The sequence below is a fragment of the Scyliorhinus torazame genome, chromosome 7, assembly GCF_047496885.1.
Source record: "Scyliorhinus torazame isolate Kashiwa2021f chromosome 7, sScyTor2.1, whole genome shotgun sequence".
NCBI classification, from domain to species: Eukaryota; Metazoa; Chordata; class Chondrichthyes; order Carcharhiniformes; family Scyliorhinidae; genus Scyliorhinus; species Scyliorhinus torazame.
In genome coordinates this window covers 32,789,566-32,807,767 of record NC_092713.1, presented here as the reverse complement: position 1 = coordinate 32,807,767, position 18,202 = coordinate 32,789,566, and the positions used below count along the sequence as shown (strand labels likewise).

The window sequence follows — 18,202 nt, the reverse complement described above, 5'->3', positions numbered from 1 at the left end:
AACAAAGAATCACAGAACTGTGAAACACAGGAAGTAGCCATTGTCCCCATGACTCTCTTGCAGATAGTTGCCAAAGTTGGAAAGTTGGCAAACACTCAGCTGTTCCCTCTCCCTTCCCCCATAGCCCAGTAAATATTCTTTATTAAGGTGCTTATCCAATTCCATTTTCAAATTGATGATTGGATCTGCCCCACCAACTCCCAGGCAGTGCTTTCCAGATCCTTAGCACTCCCGATGTAAAAATACTTTACCTTAAGTTGCCTCTGGTTCTTTTGCTGATCATCATAAATCAGTAATAATAATATAATAATCTTTATTATTGTCACAAGTAGGCTTACATTAACACTTCAATGAAGTTACCGTGAAAAGCCCCATGTCACCACATTCCGGCGCCTATTCGGGTACATGGGGAGAATTCAGAATGTCCAAATTACATAACAGCACGTCTTTTGTGACTTGTGGGAGGAAACTGGAGCACCCGGAGGAAATCCACACAGACATGGGGAGAACGTGCAGATTCCACACAGAGTGACCCAAGCCAGGAATCGAACCTGGGACCTTGGAGCTGTGAAGCAACTGTGCTAACCACTGTGCGACAGTGGCACCCTTTTATCTAATTTAACTATTCTTAAACTGAGTTGTGAACATACACAAAATCTGTCAGAAAGTCCACCCCTGATCAGTGTCCATGGATCTCTGCTCCAAATACACATAGCTCAGTAGATGTGACCTTCCACTATCAAAATAACCTCAACTCAAGTAGTCATTCATGGTTTATGCACTACTAAAGGATCCTCAGTGGAATCATTTGACTAAGATAGTTGCTGTTTGTTCAATTACACTTCATCATATCTTAATAAGGCCAACAGCCAAGCTGCAAAGGAGGAACGTTGAAGGAAAAAACAAGTGTACTTACTACAGTTACTGAGTCAGAAAATCTCTTGACCTTCAATTTTGTGTATTGTTTAGAAGGTTCAACTGAAGACTTTTTCTTGCCTTTTTTCTCAATGCCATTATTTAATGCACTATTGGGAGAAAAATACATAGTCATTATTTAAAATCTACACAGAATTGTGACATCATGTTTAAAGGACTTGTTTTTATTTATTCTTTTATGAGACATAGTTCTCCATGGCTAGGCCATATTTATTGCCCATCCCCAATTGAGCTCGAGACGGTGGCTGTGCGCTGCCTTCTTGAACCACTGCAGTCCGCGTGGTGTAGGAACACACATGTGCTGTTTTAAGAGCATGTCCAAATCAAAGGTAAAACTTATTTTTTTCAAGCTCAACAGCCCCCTTAAGTAAATATTTTCAGAAGCACTGGAGGGAACATATTCCCAAACCACTGCCTATGTCGACATTAAACCAAAGAGATTAAAACCGAACTACCAAAACAAAGAAATGCAGGGTTCATAAAATTTCTAAAGTACAGGAGGCCACCATTTGGAGCATCGGGTATGCACCATTGCTCTGAGCAGCCTACCTCGGCCCACACCTCCTTCCTCCCTCCCAAACCCGTAACCGCACCAAACCTGCACATCTTTGGACACAAAAGGGCAATTTTAGCATAGTCAATCCACCTGAGCTTCACATCTTTGGACTGTGGGAGGAAACCCATGTAGACACAAGGAGAACGTGCAAACTTCACACATATGACCATCCAAGGTCAGGATTGAACCCGGTCCCTGGCTTGTGGGATAATATGTCTTGTCAGATTGTCATTAAAATGTGTTTTATGGCAAATAATAATTTTTAATCCAAGAGCTGGAAAACCAAATTGAATTTTTAAAAAATTGTAGAGTACCCAATTTGTTTTTTTCCAATGAAGGGGCAATAGAGTGTGGCCAATCCACCTAACCCGCACATCTTTGCGTTGTGGGGGCGAAACCCACGCAAACACTGGGAGAATGTGCAAACTCCACACGGACAGTGAATCAGGGCCAGGATCGAACCTGGGACCTCGGTGTTGAGGGAGCAGTGCTAACTACTCTGCCACCGTGCTGCCCAAAATTGAACTTTTAAGAAGACTTTTTAAAAACACAGGCAAAGGGTTTCACCCCCACAACCCAAAGATGTGCAGGGTAGGTGGATTGACCACACTAAATTGCCCCTTAATTGGAAAAAATGAATTGGGTACTCTAAATTTTTTTAAAAACACAGGCGAAAAGTGAGACTGGGTTTGCACCAAAATGGCTATCCAATTTGTTTGAATCTTCCACATGGCAATCCTCTGAATTGTAGCCATCAGGTTGTAACTTCCATGGAGTGGCAATTAATCATATTGTAAATCCTCTCCTCGCTGCTGACATTGAAATGCAGCCTCACCTTTCTCACTCAACCTTCTGACTCGGGCCAGGTGGAAAAGATGCAGTGCTGCAGGTCACTGAGGTCATGTGTCGAGGGCAGCTGAGTTGGAGGTAAAGAAGAAACTCACTGAAAGACCGGGGAGGAAGGGCAGCCTCGGTGGCGGGGGTTGCGATTTCAAACCTAAGTTTGGGGTTTCGGATGGTTTCCAACATAGGGCAATTGCACAACAAAGGTTTGAGCTTCTCAGGCAACTGCTGTGCAATCATTACATGGGGACCTCCAGGGTGGGGGGGGGGGGGGGGGGGGGGGAGCACATCTTTACGGTACTACCACATCCCTGGAGATTGTAAACAATGTCTGCAAAGACCTATAGAGGGCAATAGCCTCAGGAGAATATGAGTGAGCCATTTATACAGTCCCCATTAGCAAGGCATTAAGGTTCTTCAGGAGGTTCCCAGACATGAGCTTTTTCAGGGGTAGATTGTGGGGCAAGTGCCAATGTCACTAGATGAAATGTAGAAAATAGGATTAGGCTATTCAGCCCTTCGAGCCTGCTCCGCCATTCATTATGCTCATGACTGATCATCCATCTCAATAGTCGGTTCCCACCTTCCCTCTTTCGCCCCAAAAGCTATCTCTAACTCCTTCTTGAAAACACACAATGTTTTGACATCAACTACTTTCTGCAGTACAGAATTCCACAGGCTCACTACTATCTGGGTGAAGCACTTCTCCTCATTGCAGTCCTAAACAGTCTACCCCTTAGCCTCAGACTGAGATTCCCCCCCAACCTCTCCTCATAGGTCAGTCCCGCCGTCACAGGAATCAGTCTGGTAAGCATTTTCTGCACTCCCTCTAGAGCAAGAACGTCTTTCCTCAGATAAGGAGACAATGTCTGCAAAGACCTATAGAGGGCAATAGCCAGGTGCGGTCTCACCAAGGGCCTGTGTAACGACATGAAGACATCCATGCTCCTGTACTCGAATCCTCTCGCTATGAAGGCCAGTTTACCATTTGCCTTTTTAACTGCCTGCTGCACCTGCATGCTTACCTTCGGCGACTGGCGTACGAGGACATCCAGGTCTTGCGCATATTCCCCTCTCTCAATTTATAGTCATTCAGATAATAATCAGTCCTCCTGTTTCTGCTACCTGGGTGGATAACTTCACATTTATCCACATTATACTGCATCTACCATGCATTTGCCCACTCAGCTTGTCCAAATCACACTGAAGTATCTCTGCATCCTCCTCACATCTCATCCTCCCACCCAGCTTTGTGTGGTCTGCAAATCTTGAGATATTACATTTAGTTCCCTCATCTAAATTAGGAGTACATATTTTGAATAACTGGGGACCCAGCACCTATCCCTGCGGCACCCCATTAATCACTGCCGGCCATTTGGAAAAAGACCAGTTGATTAATATTCCTTGTTTCCTGCCTGCCAACCAGTTTTCTGCCCATCCCAATACACTACCCCATCGTATGCGCTTTAATTTTACATGCTAATCTCCTCTGTGAGACTTTGCCGAAAGCCTTCTGAAAGTCAAAATAAGCCACATCCACTGGTTCGTCCTCGTCAACTCTATGAGTTACATCCTCAAAGAATTCCAGTAAATTTGTCAAGCATGGGTTTTACAGAGGCCCAGGCTAATGCTCTGGATTTGGGTGCCAACACAGCAATTGCTGGAATTGAAATTCAATGAATAAATTTGCACATAAAGCATGGCAACCATCAGCAACTATCGTAAGCTCACTAATGTCCTTTAGAGAAGGAAATCTTCTATCCTTACCTGGTTTGGTCAATGTGTGGTAGCAAAAATGTGTGAGATTCCAGATCCACAGCAATGTGGCTGACTCTTAAATGCAGGGTTTCCAAAGGAGGTCACGAGCTCTGCAGCTCTCCGAGTCAATGTTAACAGCTGGAAGGGTCCTTTAAGCCCTCACTTTAAAAATAAATGTTGGGTGTAGCCTAAATGGCTGATGCATTGAGGCCGGAACACCTGTTCCAAAAATGCCCGCTTGAAAGCTGAGTTTTTTAAAATGTGAAGAGTAAAAAGTAAGATACCTTGAAATGGATAATTTTCCCACAGGTTTACTCTACCATCTGAGCATAGGTCAAAAATGCAAGAGTACAATAATCTACACAAACAAACTGCTTAAAAATATATAAAAATGGTGCATCAGTAACACTGAACTCAGTAATCTTGCACTAAATGAAGGGAGAAATAGTAATAAGAAAAATCAAATTACAAAATTGATCAAATCAAAAAAAGGGCAATGGCCTGTTATCTGGGCGGCATGATAGCACAGTGATTAGCACTGTTGCTTCACAGAGCCTGCGCCCCAGGTTCGATTCCAGGTTTGGGTCACTGTCTGTGCGGATTCCGCACGTTCTCCCCGTGTCTACCTGGGTTTCCTCCGGGTGTTCCGTATTCCTCCCATAAGTCCGGAAAGACGCGCTGTTAGGTAATTTGGACATTCTGAATTCTCCGTCCGTGAACCCGAACAGGCGCCGGAATGTGGCGACTAGTGGCTTTTCATAGTATCTTCATGAAAGCCTACTTGTGACAATAAAGATTATTATATTATAATTATAACTTCAGGTTGGCATCTTAAGTGGGAAGGGTATCTACAAGTCTTACACCCTATCGTCTTACTAAAATCTTCATAATGCAGAATCTCACTACTTGGAACACACCATCAAATCTCTTTGCACCACTGAGATCACGGCATGGTGGCACAGTGGTTAGCACTGCTGCGTCACAGCACCAGGGACCTGGGTTCAATTCCGGCCTCGGGTGACTGTCTGTGTGGAGTTTGCACTTTCTCCCCGTGTCTGCATGGGTTTCTCCGGGTGCTCCGGTTTTCTCCCACAGTCCAAAGATGTGCAGGTTAAGTGGATTGGCCATGCTAAATTGCCCTGTAGGTGGAGTTACTGGATTACAGGTATAGGGTCGGTGCGTGGACCTGTGTAGAGTACTCTTTACAAAGGCCAGTGCAGACTTGATGGGCCAAATGGCCTCCTTCCGCACTGTAGATTCTACGATCACGCCTCACGTATCCCAGAATGGCCCGTCATCTGGCCCAGTGGGTGCTTTCTCTGCTTCTGACTCTTGTCAGTTTGTCTCAGATCTTTCTTGAAAGAACCACAGGATAATTATAGTGGATTGCTTTACCTTTTTGCAGCTACTGGTGCAGGTACAGGTGTGGATTTACTGGACTTTCTTCCTTTAATCTTGAACTCATGAGAAACCTCCTCAGTGCTTTCCTCAGCTTTCATTGCACCATTGGGAGGAATGGGAGGCACTCGAATTCGCAATCCAAACAAATGTTTCTTCTTCTTTATTTCTTTTCCAGACATAAACCTAAAATTATTAGTTTTAAATGATCAGTTAGATACAAAACAGAAACGCAATGACATTCAGATTGTTGTCATGCACACCAGAGGGGGGAGGTATACTTGTTGTACTAAACTAGCAAATGGTGTGTGTGCATTAAACTACAAGTAGTATAATGGTTAATGAGAATCAGAGCAGCAGGTCAGCATGTGAGAAGGTAGAGATTAATAGAACGAACAGGCAGGGCCAGTCTAATGACTACGGAGGAGTAAGAAAATGTAAAATATTAAAATGTTAGGTGACAAGGGGAGTGAAAGTTGGGGATGAGGCTGAGTTATCAGAGATTAATGGGAGGTCAGAATGTGAGAAAAATGTAGTGCTCAAGGGAAAGACAAATCAGTGGAACATATTTAAAAACCTTGTACCTAAATGCACGCAGTATTCAGAATAAGGTCCATGAACTAACGGCACAAATAGAAACAAATGGCTTTGATTTGGTGGAGATCACTGAAACATGGTTACAGGAGGACCAGGACTGAGACTTAAATGTCCAAAGGTACTCAGTATTCCGAAAGGATACAGAGGGTGGAACAGGGGGTGGAGTTTCTTTATTGATTGAAGATGACATCAAGGCTGTATTAAGAAATGATATTGGCACGAAGGGCCAAGGTGTTGAATCGATATGGGTGGAAATAAAAAACAGGGAAAACTCCTTGGGAGGTGTAATTTACAGGCCCCCAAGCAATACTTCCAAAGTGGGGCATAGTATAAACCAAGGAATAATAAGGGCTTGTGAGAAGGGCAGCACGGTAATCATGGTGATTTTAACATGCATATTGACTAGATCAATCCAATTGACAAGGGTAGACTTGAGGGAGATTTCATAGAGGGCATGAGGGATTGTTTCTTCGAGTAAAATGTTATGAAGCCAACCAGGGAGCAGGCTATTTTAGATTTAGTATTATGTAACAAAGAAGGGTTGATAAATAGTCTTGTGGTTAAGGATCCTCTTGGAAGGAGTGATCACCATGCTAGAATTTCAAATTCAGATTGAGTGAGAGAGAACAGGGTGCCGTACTAGAGTTTTAGAACTGGGCAGAAGTAATTATACAGGGCTGAGGAAAGAGTTGGCCCAAGTAGACTGGGCACAAATAATTGAGGGTAGGAACAATGGCAGATGTTCAGGGAGATTTTAAACACCTCTCAATTAAAGTATATTGCTGAGAGGAAGAGGAATTGTAAAAAGGGAGGAAAATGTTCCATGGCTAAACAAGGAAGTCTAGGGGGACATAAAGACAAAAACTAGGGCATACTGTACTGCAAAAGCTAGTGGTGAAGCTGGAGGATTGGGGGAACTTTAGGGGTCATAGAACCACAGAATTTACAGTGCAGGAGGACGACATTTGGCCCATCAAGTCTGCACCAGCCCTTAGAAAGAGAACCTTACTTAAGACCACACCTCCACCCTATCCCCATAAGCCAGTAATCCCACCTAATCTTTTTAGGGCACTAATGGCAATTTAGCATGGCCAATCCACCTAACCTGCACGTCTTTGGACTGTGGGAGGAAACCAGAGCACCACCTAACCTGCACGTCTTTGGACTGTGGGAGGAAACCAAAGAACCCGGAGGAAACCCACGCAAACACGGGAAGAACATGCTGACTCCGCACACAGTGACCCAAGCTGGGAACTGAACCTGGGACCCTGGGGCTGTGAAGTAACAGTACTAACCACTGTGATACCGTGCTGCCCCGGTTACCAAAGCGCTACTAAAAATAGAACCAAAAATACAAGCTGAACTATGAAAGGAAACTAGCAGAAAAAATAATTATAATAATCTTTATTATTGTCACAAGTAGGCTTACGTTAACACTGTAATGAAGTTACTGTGAAAAGCCCCGAGTCGCCACATCCAGCGCCTGTTCGGGTACACGGAGGGAGAATTCAGAATGTCCAAATTACCTATTAAACACTGATATAAGTATATAAAGAGGAAGAGAATAGCTAACATAAATGTTGGCCCTTTAGAGGACGATACTGGTGAGATAATAATGGAAATCTGCAATGGTGGAAGCACTGAACCAAGATTTTGTCTCTGTCTTCACGGTAGAGGATAATAAAATTTTTCCAAGAACTGCAGTTAATGCAGAGGAACTTAGTGCAATAGGGAGACAGTATTGAATAAACCAATGAAACTAAAGGCAGATAAGTCTCCCTCCGGGACATGGTGGACTGGACCCTGGGGTATTAAAGGAGGTGGCAGCAGGATAGTGGACGCATTTGTTATATTTCAGAATTTCCTGGATTCGGGAAAGGGCCCGGTGGATTGGAAACACGCTAATGTAACTCCCTATTCAAAAAGGGAGTGGGGCAAGTAGGAAACTATAGACTAGTTAGTTTGACCTCTGTGGTGGGGAAGTTGCTGGAATTAATAATTAAAGAGATGACTGAACATTTGGAAAGAGAAAGCTCAATCCACCATTGTCAGCATGGTTTTATGAAGGGTAGTCATGGTTGACAAACTTGCTCGAGTTCTTTGAGGATGTAACCAGCAGTGTAGATAATGGGGAACCCATGGATGTGGTATATCTAGACTTCCAGAAGGCATTTGACAAGCTGCCACTTAAAAGATTGATCCAGAAGGTGAGATCACAGGGTTTGGATTTGGATTTGTTTATTGTCACGCATACGGAGGTACAGTGACAAGTATTGTTCTGTGTACAGTCCAGACAGATTGTTCCATACATGAAAAAAAAAAGGCCAAACATAAATACACAATGTAAATACATAGATCCAGGCATCAGGTGAAGCATACAGGAGTGTATCATAGAATTTACAGTGCAGAAGGAGGCCATTCGGCCCGTCGAGTCCGCACCAGCTCTTGGAAAGAGCACCCTACCCACGGTCAACACCTCCACCCTATCCCCGTAACCCCACCCAACACTAAGGGCAATTTTGGACACTAAGGGCAATTTATCATAGCCAATCCACCTAACCTGCACATCTTTGGACTGTGTGAGGAAACCGGAGCACCCGGAGGAAACCCACGCACACACGGGGAGGATGTGCAGACTCCGCACAGACAGTGACCCAAGCCGGAATCGAACCTGGGATCCTGGAGCTGTGAAGCAATTGTGCTATCCACAATGCTACCGTGCTGCCCCAAATGTGTGGTACTGCTCAGTAGAGAAAATGTGTGAAGAGATCAGTTCAGCCCATAAGAGGGTCATTCAGGAGTCTGGCAACAGCAGGGAAGAAGCTGTTAGTGCGTGTTCTCAGACTTTTGTATCTCCTGCCTGATGGAAGTTGGAAGAGTGAGTAAGCCAGGTGAGAGGGGTCTCAGATTACACTGTCCGCTTTCCCAAGGCAGCGGGAGGTGTAGACAAGAGTCACTGGATGGGAGGCAGGTTCGCATGATAGACTGGGCTGTGTACACGACTCTGTAGGTTCTTACGGTCTTGGGGCGAGCAGTTTCCATACCAGGCTGTGATGCAGCCAGATATGATGCTTTCTATGGTGCTTCTGTAAAAGTTGGTAAGAGTTAATGTGGACATGCCAAATTTCCTTAGTTTCCTCAGAAAGTATAGGTGCTGTTGTGCTTTCTTGGTCAGAGCATCAACATGGGTGAACCAGGAAAAGATTGTTCGTGATGTGTACACCTAGGAATTTGAAGCTGTCAACCATCTCCACCTCGGCACGATTGATGCAGACATTGGTGTGTACGATACTTTGCTCCATAAAGTCAATGACCAGCTCTTTAGAGAGATTGTTGTCGTTATACCACTACACTATGTTTTCTATCGCCCTCCTGTATGCTGACTCATCGTTGTTCAAGATCCGACCCACTACGGTAGTGTCATCTACAAACTTGTAGTTGGAACCAAATTTTGCCATACAGTTGTGTGTGGTTGGGAGTAGACTACAGACTGGATTGAGAAATGGCTGACTGACAGAAAGCAGAGGGTTGGGTTAAACGGATCCCTTTCTTTTTCTTTTAAATAAACAATTTTAATGAGTTTTGTTTTGGCATTGTGAACAGTAGAATTACAGAACGAGAAAACAAAAGGACTGTACAGTAAACAAAGTACATAGTGCAATTGCCGTAGCCCCCCCCACCCAGGTCTGCCTAATTGACCCCCTATACTGCATTCCCGTAACCCCACCCCCCTACGATTAATTCTCCGCTAACAAGTCAATGAATGGTTGCCACCTCCGGGCGAACCCCAACAACGACCCTCTCAAGGCGAACTTGATTTTCTCCAAGCCCAGGAAACTCACCATGTCTGACAGCCAGGCTTCCGACTTTGGGGGCTTTGAATCCCTCCAAGCTAGAAGTATCCGTCTCCGGACTACCAGGGAAGCAAAGGCCAAGACGTCGGCCTCTTTCTCCCCCTGGACTTCCGGGGCCTCTGAAACCACAGAAATCGCCACCTCTGGACTCATTGCCACCCTTGTGTTCAGTACTCGAGACATGACGTCCTCAAACCCCTGCCAGTATCTCCTAAGTTTTCGACAAGCCCAAAACATGTGGACATGGTCTGCCGGTCCTCTCAGACACTTTACATACCTGTCATCTACGCCGAAGAATCTGCACATCCGGGACACTCATGTGGGCCCGGTGGACGACCTTAAATTGAATCAGGCCAAGCCTGGCACATGTTGCAGTCCCATTGACCCTGCTCAGCACGTCCGCCCACAGGCCATCCTCAATCTCCCCTCCCAACTCCTCCTCCCATTTACGCCTCAGCTCCTCGGTCTGCGTCTCCTCCGCCCCCACGAGCTCCTTGTAAATATCCGAGACACTTCCCTCCCCCACCCATCCTCTAGACACTACCCTATCTTGGATCCCCCTTAGTGGCAAGAGTGGAAAAGATGGCACCTGCCTACGCAAAAAGTCCCGCACCCGAACATACCGGAATTCATTCCCCCTCGTCAACCCAAACTTGGCCTCCAGCGTCCTCAAGCTAGGGAAGCTCCCTTCCAAAAACAAATCTCCCATCCGCTCAATCCCCGCCCTCCGCCATACCCGAAACCCCCCCGGGGCAAACCGATGGTTGTCACATATCGGGGACCAGACCGATGCTCCCGTTGCTCCCACGTGCCTCCTCCACTGGCCCCAGAGTCGAAGGGCCGCCACCACTACAGGACTGGTGGAGAAGCGCGCCGGCGGGAACGGCAGAGGCGCCGTCACCAACGCCCCCAGACTGGTACCCCTACATGAGGCTGCCTCAACCCGCTCCCAAGCCGACCCCCCTCCCCACCACCCACTTCTTTATCATGGCTATGTTAGCCGCCCAATAATAGTTGCTGAAATTCGGCAGGCCCCGCGGTTCCGCTCGAGCATCACCCTCTTCACTCGCCCATACAAAGCCCAAAATGATCTTGCTTACCCTCTTAAAAAAGGAACGCAGAATGGAAATGGGGAGACACTGGAACACGAATAAGAACCTCGGGAGGACCGCTATTTTAACTGTCTGTACTCTCCCAGCTAACGAGAGCGGGAGCGCATCCCACCTCCGGGACTCCCCTCGCATTTAATCTACCAGCCGGGACAGGTTCAGCGTGTGCAGTCGGCCCAATCCCGTGCCACTTGTATCCCCAGGTACCTGAAACTGTCCCCAACTAACCGGAACGGCAGCTCCCTCAGCCGGTCCCCTTGGCCCCTCTCCTGAACTACAAACATTTCACTTTTTGTCATATTCAATTTGTACCCCGAAAACCGGCCGAATTCCCCCAGGGCCGCCATGATTCCGTCCATCCCCGCCATCAGGTCCGAAACGTACAAGAGCAGGTCATCTGCATACAATGAAACTCTATACTCCACAACCGCCCCGCCCCCCCCGAACCAGCCCCTTCCAACCCTCTGAAAATAGCTAGCGCAAACAGCAGTGGGGAGAGGGGGCACCCCTATCTCGTCCCGCGGTGCAGTCTAAAATAGTCGGAAGTCATCCTGTTTGTCCTCACACTCACCTCCAGGGCCTGATATAGCAGCCTGACCCAGTCGATGAAAGCCACCCCAAATCCAAACCGTCCCAGCACCTCCCATAAGTACTCCCACTCTACCCGGTCAAACGTCTTCTCCACATCTATTGCCACCTCCACCTCCTTTCCCTCTGGGGGCATCATGATCACATCGAGCAATCTTCTTATATTCGCCACCAGTTTCCTACCTTTAACGAACCCGGTTTGATCCTCCCTAATAACACTCGGCACACAATCCTCAATCCTAGTGGCCAAAAGCTTTGCCAGCAGTTTAGCATCCATGTTAGAAGGGAGATCGGCCTATAAGACCCACACGACTCCGGGTTCTTGTCCCATTTTAGAGTCAAGGAGATGGTAGCCTGCGACATCGTCTGGAGCAACACCCTCTGTCCCTTGCCTCATTAAAAACCTTGACCAGCAGCAGCTCCAATATCCCGGAGAACTTTTCATAAAATTCTACCGGGTACCCATCCAGCCCCGGGGCTTTACCTGACTGCATGGCCTTTAAGCCCTCAAATATCTCCTCAGCTCTGATTGGGGCGCCCGGCCCTTCTACTAGCTCCCTACCCACTTTTGGGAATATCAGGCCGTCTAAGAAACATCTCATCCCCTCCGGCCCCGCGGGGGGCTCCGAGCTATAGAGTCTGCTATAAAAGTCCTTGGAAGCCCTGTCACACCCGCCACATCCCCTACCAAGTTACCGCCTCCATCCACCAGTTTACCTATTGCCCTAGCCGCTTCCCTCTTTCTGAGCTGCTGAGTCAGCATCCTGCTGGCTTTCTCCCCATGTTCATATACCGCTCCCCTCGCCTTTCGGAGCTGCTCCACTGCCTTACCCGTGGACACCACCCCAAACTCCGCCTGCAGCCTCCTCCGTTCCCTCAAGAGCTCCGCACTCTGCGTCCTCGCATACCTCCTGTCAATCTGCAGGATCTCCGCTAACAGTCGATTCGTTTCTGCCCTGTCCGTCTGGTCTCTGTGAGCCCGGATTGAAATCAGCTCCTCTTTCACCACTGCCTTGAGCACCTCCCACACCACCGCTACGGAGACTTTCCCCATATCGTTGACCGGCAGGTAGTTTTGTATACACTTCCTCACCCTCCAGCACACCCCTTCGTCCGCCAGCAGTCTCACATCTAGCGTCCACTGCGGGCGCTGTAAGCTCTCTTCACTCACCCGTAGCTCAACCCAATGCTGGGCATGGTCGGAAATGGTGATTGCCGAATACCGCGCATCCACTACCCCGGTCAGCAGATCCCTACTTAGTATTAAAAAAAATCAATCCAGGAATAGACCCTATGGACGTGCGAGAAAAAGGAGAACGCCTTCCCTGTTGGCCTGCCAAACCTCCACAGGTCGACCCCCCCTCCCCATCTGCTCCATGAACTCCCTCAGCTCTTTTCCCATTGCTGACACTCTGCCCGTTTCTGAGCACGACCGGTCCAGGCCTGGATCAATAACTGTATTGAAGTCCCCTCCCATAACCAGCTTGTGGGAATCCAGGTCGGGTATCTTCCCCAGCACTCTCTTTATGAAATCAGCATCATCCCAGTTTGGCGCATACATGTTGACCAGGACCACCTTCCTCCCTTCCAGCTTACTGCTAACCATAAGGTAGCGACCTCCCCCGTCCGAAACAATATTCCCCACCTCAAACTGCACCCGCTTGTTCACCAGAATCGCGACCCCCCCTGGTCTTAGTATCTAGCCCTGAGTGGAATACCTGACTAACCCAGCTCTTCCTCAACCTAATCTGGTCCGCTACCTTCAGGTGAGTCTCCTGCAACATCATCACTTCCGCCTTTAGAGCCCCAAGATGCGCGAACACCTTTGCCCTCTTCACCGGCGCATTTAGCCCTCTAACGTTCCACGTGACCAGCCTAGTTGGGGGGCACCCCCCCCTCCCCCCCACCTTGCCGGTCAGCCAACCCCTTTCCTGGGCCTGCCCCCAGTCCCTGCCCCGCGCCTCTGTGGCCCCGCCTCCTGGCAGCGCCCATCCCCGACCTCTTCTCCACTTCTAAAATCAAATCCCTCCCTCGTCAGCCGAACAACTACAGCCCCCCCCCCGCCCCCCCCAGCAACAACACTCTGTAACCTAACCCCATCCCTAATCTGATTGTATACACACTCCCCACTGTGCTCCCGCAGACTAACTCACCCAGCTAGCCAGGTGGCCCACGGCTCCGGCATGTCTCCCACCTATTGTTGCCTCCCTGCCCTCCCCCCGTCAATCGAAACCATCGCCCTCATCAACCCAGCCCCGACAACCGCCCACTTTAAGAAACAGACGCCAACCAGAGCCAGAGTAAAGAAAAACAAAGCCAAACTCTCACCATAATACAGATCATGTAATACTACTCAAAATAATACAAAGTCAAAAATCCCCACCACCATCCCCCTCACAACACAGAAAACCCACCGAAATCGAATAATTTTTTTAAACTACTTTCCCCTTCTTAAACAAAACAGTTATCGAAGAGAAAAAGCTAAGAACGAAAACTAACAAACAAATAAATCAGTGCAAACAGCATTTAAAACGAACAGGAAAAACAGTTTCTCAAACTTAGAGCAGAATGTTCTCAAGTTGGCACCAGTCCTTACCTCCTGGCGAACTCCATAGTGTCCTCGGGCGACTCAAAGTAATGATGTTGGTCCTCATGCGTATACATGAGGATACACGCCGGATACAACAGTCCGAACTTAACCTGCTTCTTGAACAGGACCGACTTGACTTGATTAAAGCCTGCCCTCCTCTTGGCCACCTCCACGCTTAAATCTTGGTACACCCGCAAAATGCTGTGTCCCACTTACAGCTCCGCGTGCGCTTGGCCCACTGGAGAACGCGCTCCTTATCCAGGTATCTGTGGAACCTGACCACCATCGCCCGAGGGGTCTCTCCCTGTAGTGGCTTCCTCGCCAGCGTTCTGCACGCCTGGTCCACCTCCAACGGTCGGGGGAAAGCCCCATCTCCCAGCAGCTTCTGGAACATGTTCGCCACAATCTCCCCGGCATCCACCCCCTCCGGGAGGCCAACAATCCTTAGGTTCTGCCTACGGGACCCGTTCTCCAAATCCTCTACCTGTTCCAGCAGCCTTTTTTGCCGGTCCCTCAGCATCCCCACTTCCATCTCCACCGCCGTCTGAATAGAACAGGATAGAATTTACAGTGCAGAAGGAGGCCATTCGAGTCTGCACCGGCTCTTGGAAAGAGCATCCTACCCAAGGTCCACACCTCCACCCTATCCCCATAACCCAGTAACCCCACCCAACACTAAAGGCAATTTTGGACACTAAGGGCAATTTTATCATGGCCAATCCACCTAACCTGCACATCTTTGGATGTGGGAGGAAACCGGAGCACCCGGAGGAAACCCACGCACACACGGGGAGGATGTGCAGACTCCGCACAGACAGTGATCCAAGCCGGAATCGAACCTGGGACCCTGGAGCTGTGAAGCAATTGTGCTATCTACAATGCTACCGTGCTCCTGTTCAGCTAGCACCTTCTCCAGTTTCTGGATCGTCCAGTCCTGGGCATTTAGCCTCTGCACCATCCTCTCCACCGTCTCCTTAATCGGGTCCAGACATTCCCGTTTCTGTCTGGCGAAGCCTTCCCGGCTGGCCTGCATCAGCTCCTCCGTTGATGGTTGGGCCGAAGCCCCAGGGGTCTGGACACCAGCCATTTTGTCCGCTGCTGCAGCCAACACCCAGCTCGAGCCTGTCTTTTTGTTTCTTCCCTTTCGATCCCTTCGGGCTCTCTGTTCCATAAACCAATATATACACCAGACACTTGTTCACTGCTTCTTCAAGTCCAGCGCTTAAAAACGCAAAAAAAGTCAGGGGGAAAGGTCTGACTGTCTAGCCAGAGCGGGAGCCACCATATGTGAGACCTACTTCCTCACAGTCGCCACCGGAAGACCAAAACGGATCCTATTCTGGCTGACGAACTGTAACTAGTGGGGTGCCATAGGATTCAGAGTCGGACCTTAAATGTTTACAATCTATATAAATGATCTGCCAGCAGGACAGAACGTAACATAACAAAGTTTGCAGATGATACCAAAATAGGTGGGAAGCAGGCAGTGATGACGAGATACGGCAGCATAGTATGGTTAGCACTCCTGCCTCCGGCGCTGAGGACCCGGGACGCTGTCCATGTGGAGTTTGCACATTCTCCCCGTATTTGCGTGGGTCTCACCCCCACAACCCAAAAATGTGCAGGGTGAGTGGATTGGCCACGCTAAATTGCCCCAATATTGTAGAAAAAAAAATTGGGTATTCTAAATTTATAAAAACAAAAGTGAATAGGCTGCAGATTTTACAGACGGGTATAGGTAGGCTAGGAGATTGGGCCAAAATTTGTCAGGTGGAGTTTAATGCGGATAACTGAGGTTATCCATTTTGGCTGAAAAAAAAAGTCAGTGCAAATTATCGAATACACAACTGGAAATGAATCGGCTAGTGGTTATGGTACTAGAGTAGGCAATGAAGATTTGATTTATTGTCACATGTACCGAAGTACAGTGAAGAGTATTTTTCTGTGACCAAGGGAACGTACACAATACGTACATAGTAGTCAAAAAGAATAATCAACAGAAAACATTGACAATTGGCACATCGACAAAGTGATTGGTTACAGTGCGGAACAAGGGGCCAAACAAAGAAAATACACGAGCAAGAGTAGCATTGGGCGTCGAGAATAGTGTTCTTACAGGGAACAGATCAGTCCAAGGGAGAATCATTGAGGAGTCTAGCAGCTGTGGGGAAGAATCTGTTCCTATGTCTGGATGTGCGGGTCTTCAGACTTCTGTACCTTCTGCCTGGTGGAAGGGTCTGGAAGGCAAAGCCTGGGTGGGAGGGGTCTCTGATAATGCTGACTGCCTTCTGGAGGCAGCGGGAGGTGTAGACAGAATCAATGGAGGGTGGCAAGCTTGTGTGATGCGTTGGGCTGAGTTCACCACACTCTGCAGTTTCTTGCGATTTTTTTTTTAAACAAACAATTTTATGGAGGTATTTTTTGGCATTGTAAACAGTTACAGATAACCGAAATGTGCAAACATCAATGTAAAACCAATACTTCAATCAAACCATACTGCACATGCCCGCTCCTCTTCCCTAGACATTATCCGCCTATTTATCCCTCCTACTCTACTCTAGAAAACCTGACATGTCCAAAAGCCATAGTTCGGTCTTCGGGGGTTTTGAGTCCCTCCATGCCAGCAGTATTCGCCGCTGGGCTATAAGGGAAGCAAAGGCCAGAACATCTGTCTCTTTCTCCCCCTGGACTCTCGGGTCTTCCGAAACCCCGAAAATTGCCACCTCTGGACTCATCACCACCCTTGTTTTCAGTTTTCAGCACCCGGGACATGACCCCCGCAAATCCCTCCCAGTACCCCCTTAGCTTAGGACATGCTCAAAACATGTGAACATGGTTCGCTGGTCCTCCCGCGCATCTAGCGGACTTGTCCTCTACCCCAAAGAATTTGCTCATCCGAGCTACCGTCATGTGGGCCCGGTGAACGACCTTAAATTGAATCAGGCCGAGCCTGGCACATGTTGCTGTTGAGTTTACCCTACTCAGAGCTTCCGCCCACAGCCCGACCTCCATCTCCCCGCCAAACTCCTCCTCCCATTTGAGTTTCAGTCCTCCGTCTGGGACTCTTCCCCCTTCATGAGCACCTTGTAGATATCCGAGACGCTACCCTCTCCTCCTCCTCCTCTACAGACTATTCTGTCCTGGATCCAGATTGGCGGGAGGCGTGGGAAGGATGGGACCTGTCTGCGTACAAAGTCCCGCATCTGTAAGTACCTAAAGTCATTTCCCCTTACCAGCCCAAAGTTCTCCTCCAAGCCCCTCAAACTCGCAAAGCTCCCCTCCTGGAACATATTGCCCACCCTCCCCACCGCCATGTTCGAAACCCTCCATCCATGTTCCCGGGGGCGAATCGATGGTTATCACATATTGGAGCCCAGACAAGCGCCCCCCCCCCCCCCCCCAATGTGCCTCCTCCACTGGCCCCATATCCGCAGGGCCGCCCCAAGTACCAGGCTCGTGGAGTCTCAGTCTTGGCCATATTTAATTTGTGCCCTGAAAACTGGCTGAACTTCCTCAATGTTTCCAGTATATTTTCCATCCCGGCCAGTGGGTCTGACACATACAGGAGCAGGTCGTCCGCATAGAGAGAGACCCTATGTTCCACCCCCCTCCCCTAATCATTCCCTTCCACCCCTTCGCAGCTCTCAACGCCATCGCCAACGGCTCTATGGCCAGCGTGAACAGCAACGGGGAGTGTGGGCACCCCTGCCTGGTCCTGCGGTGTAGTCTGAAATAATCTGACATGATCCCGTTCATCCTAACGCTAGCTTTTGGGGCCTGGTACAATAGTCTGACCCAATTAACCAGTCCCTCCCCGAACCGTCCAAGCACCTCCCACAAATAGCCCCACTCCACCCGGTCGAAGGCCTTCTCAGCGTCCATTGCCACCACTACCTCCACCTCCTTGCCCGTCGGAGGCATCGTGATCACATTAAGCAATCTTCTCAAGTTAGCTGTCAGCTGCCTGTCTTTC

At 48.4% G+C, this 18,202-nt stretch overlaps 1 protein-coding gene across 3 annotated transcripts in view; it reads right to left on the bottom strand.

Annotated features, from left to right (window-relative positions):
• Positions 1 to 18,202, bottom strand: part of mtf2 (metal response element binding transcription factor 2) — a 106,725-nt gene that overhangs the window by 16,089 nt on the left and 72,434 nt on the right. For 2 of the 3 annotated variants that reach the window (XM_072510502.1, XM_072510503.1), the window contains exons 11-12: positions 5,489 to 5,677; positions 917 to 1,025 (exon numbers count right to left, since the gene is read on the bottom strand). In XM_072510502.1, the coding sequence (XP_072366603.1) occupies positions 917 to 1,025; positions 5,489 to 5,677 (298 nt within the window). The remainder of the gene's footprint in view (positions 1 to 916; positions 1,026 to 5,488; positions 5,678 to 18,202) is intronic. The other variant, XM_072510505.1, reaches the window with a different exon arrangement.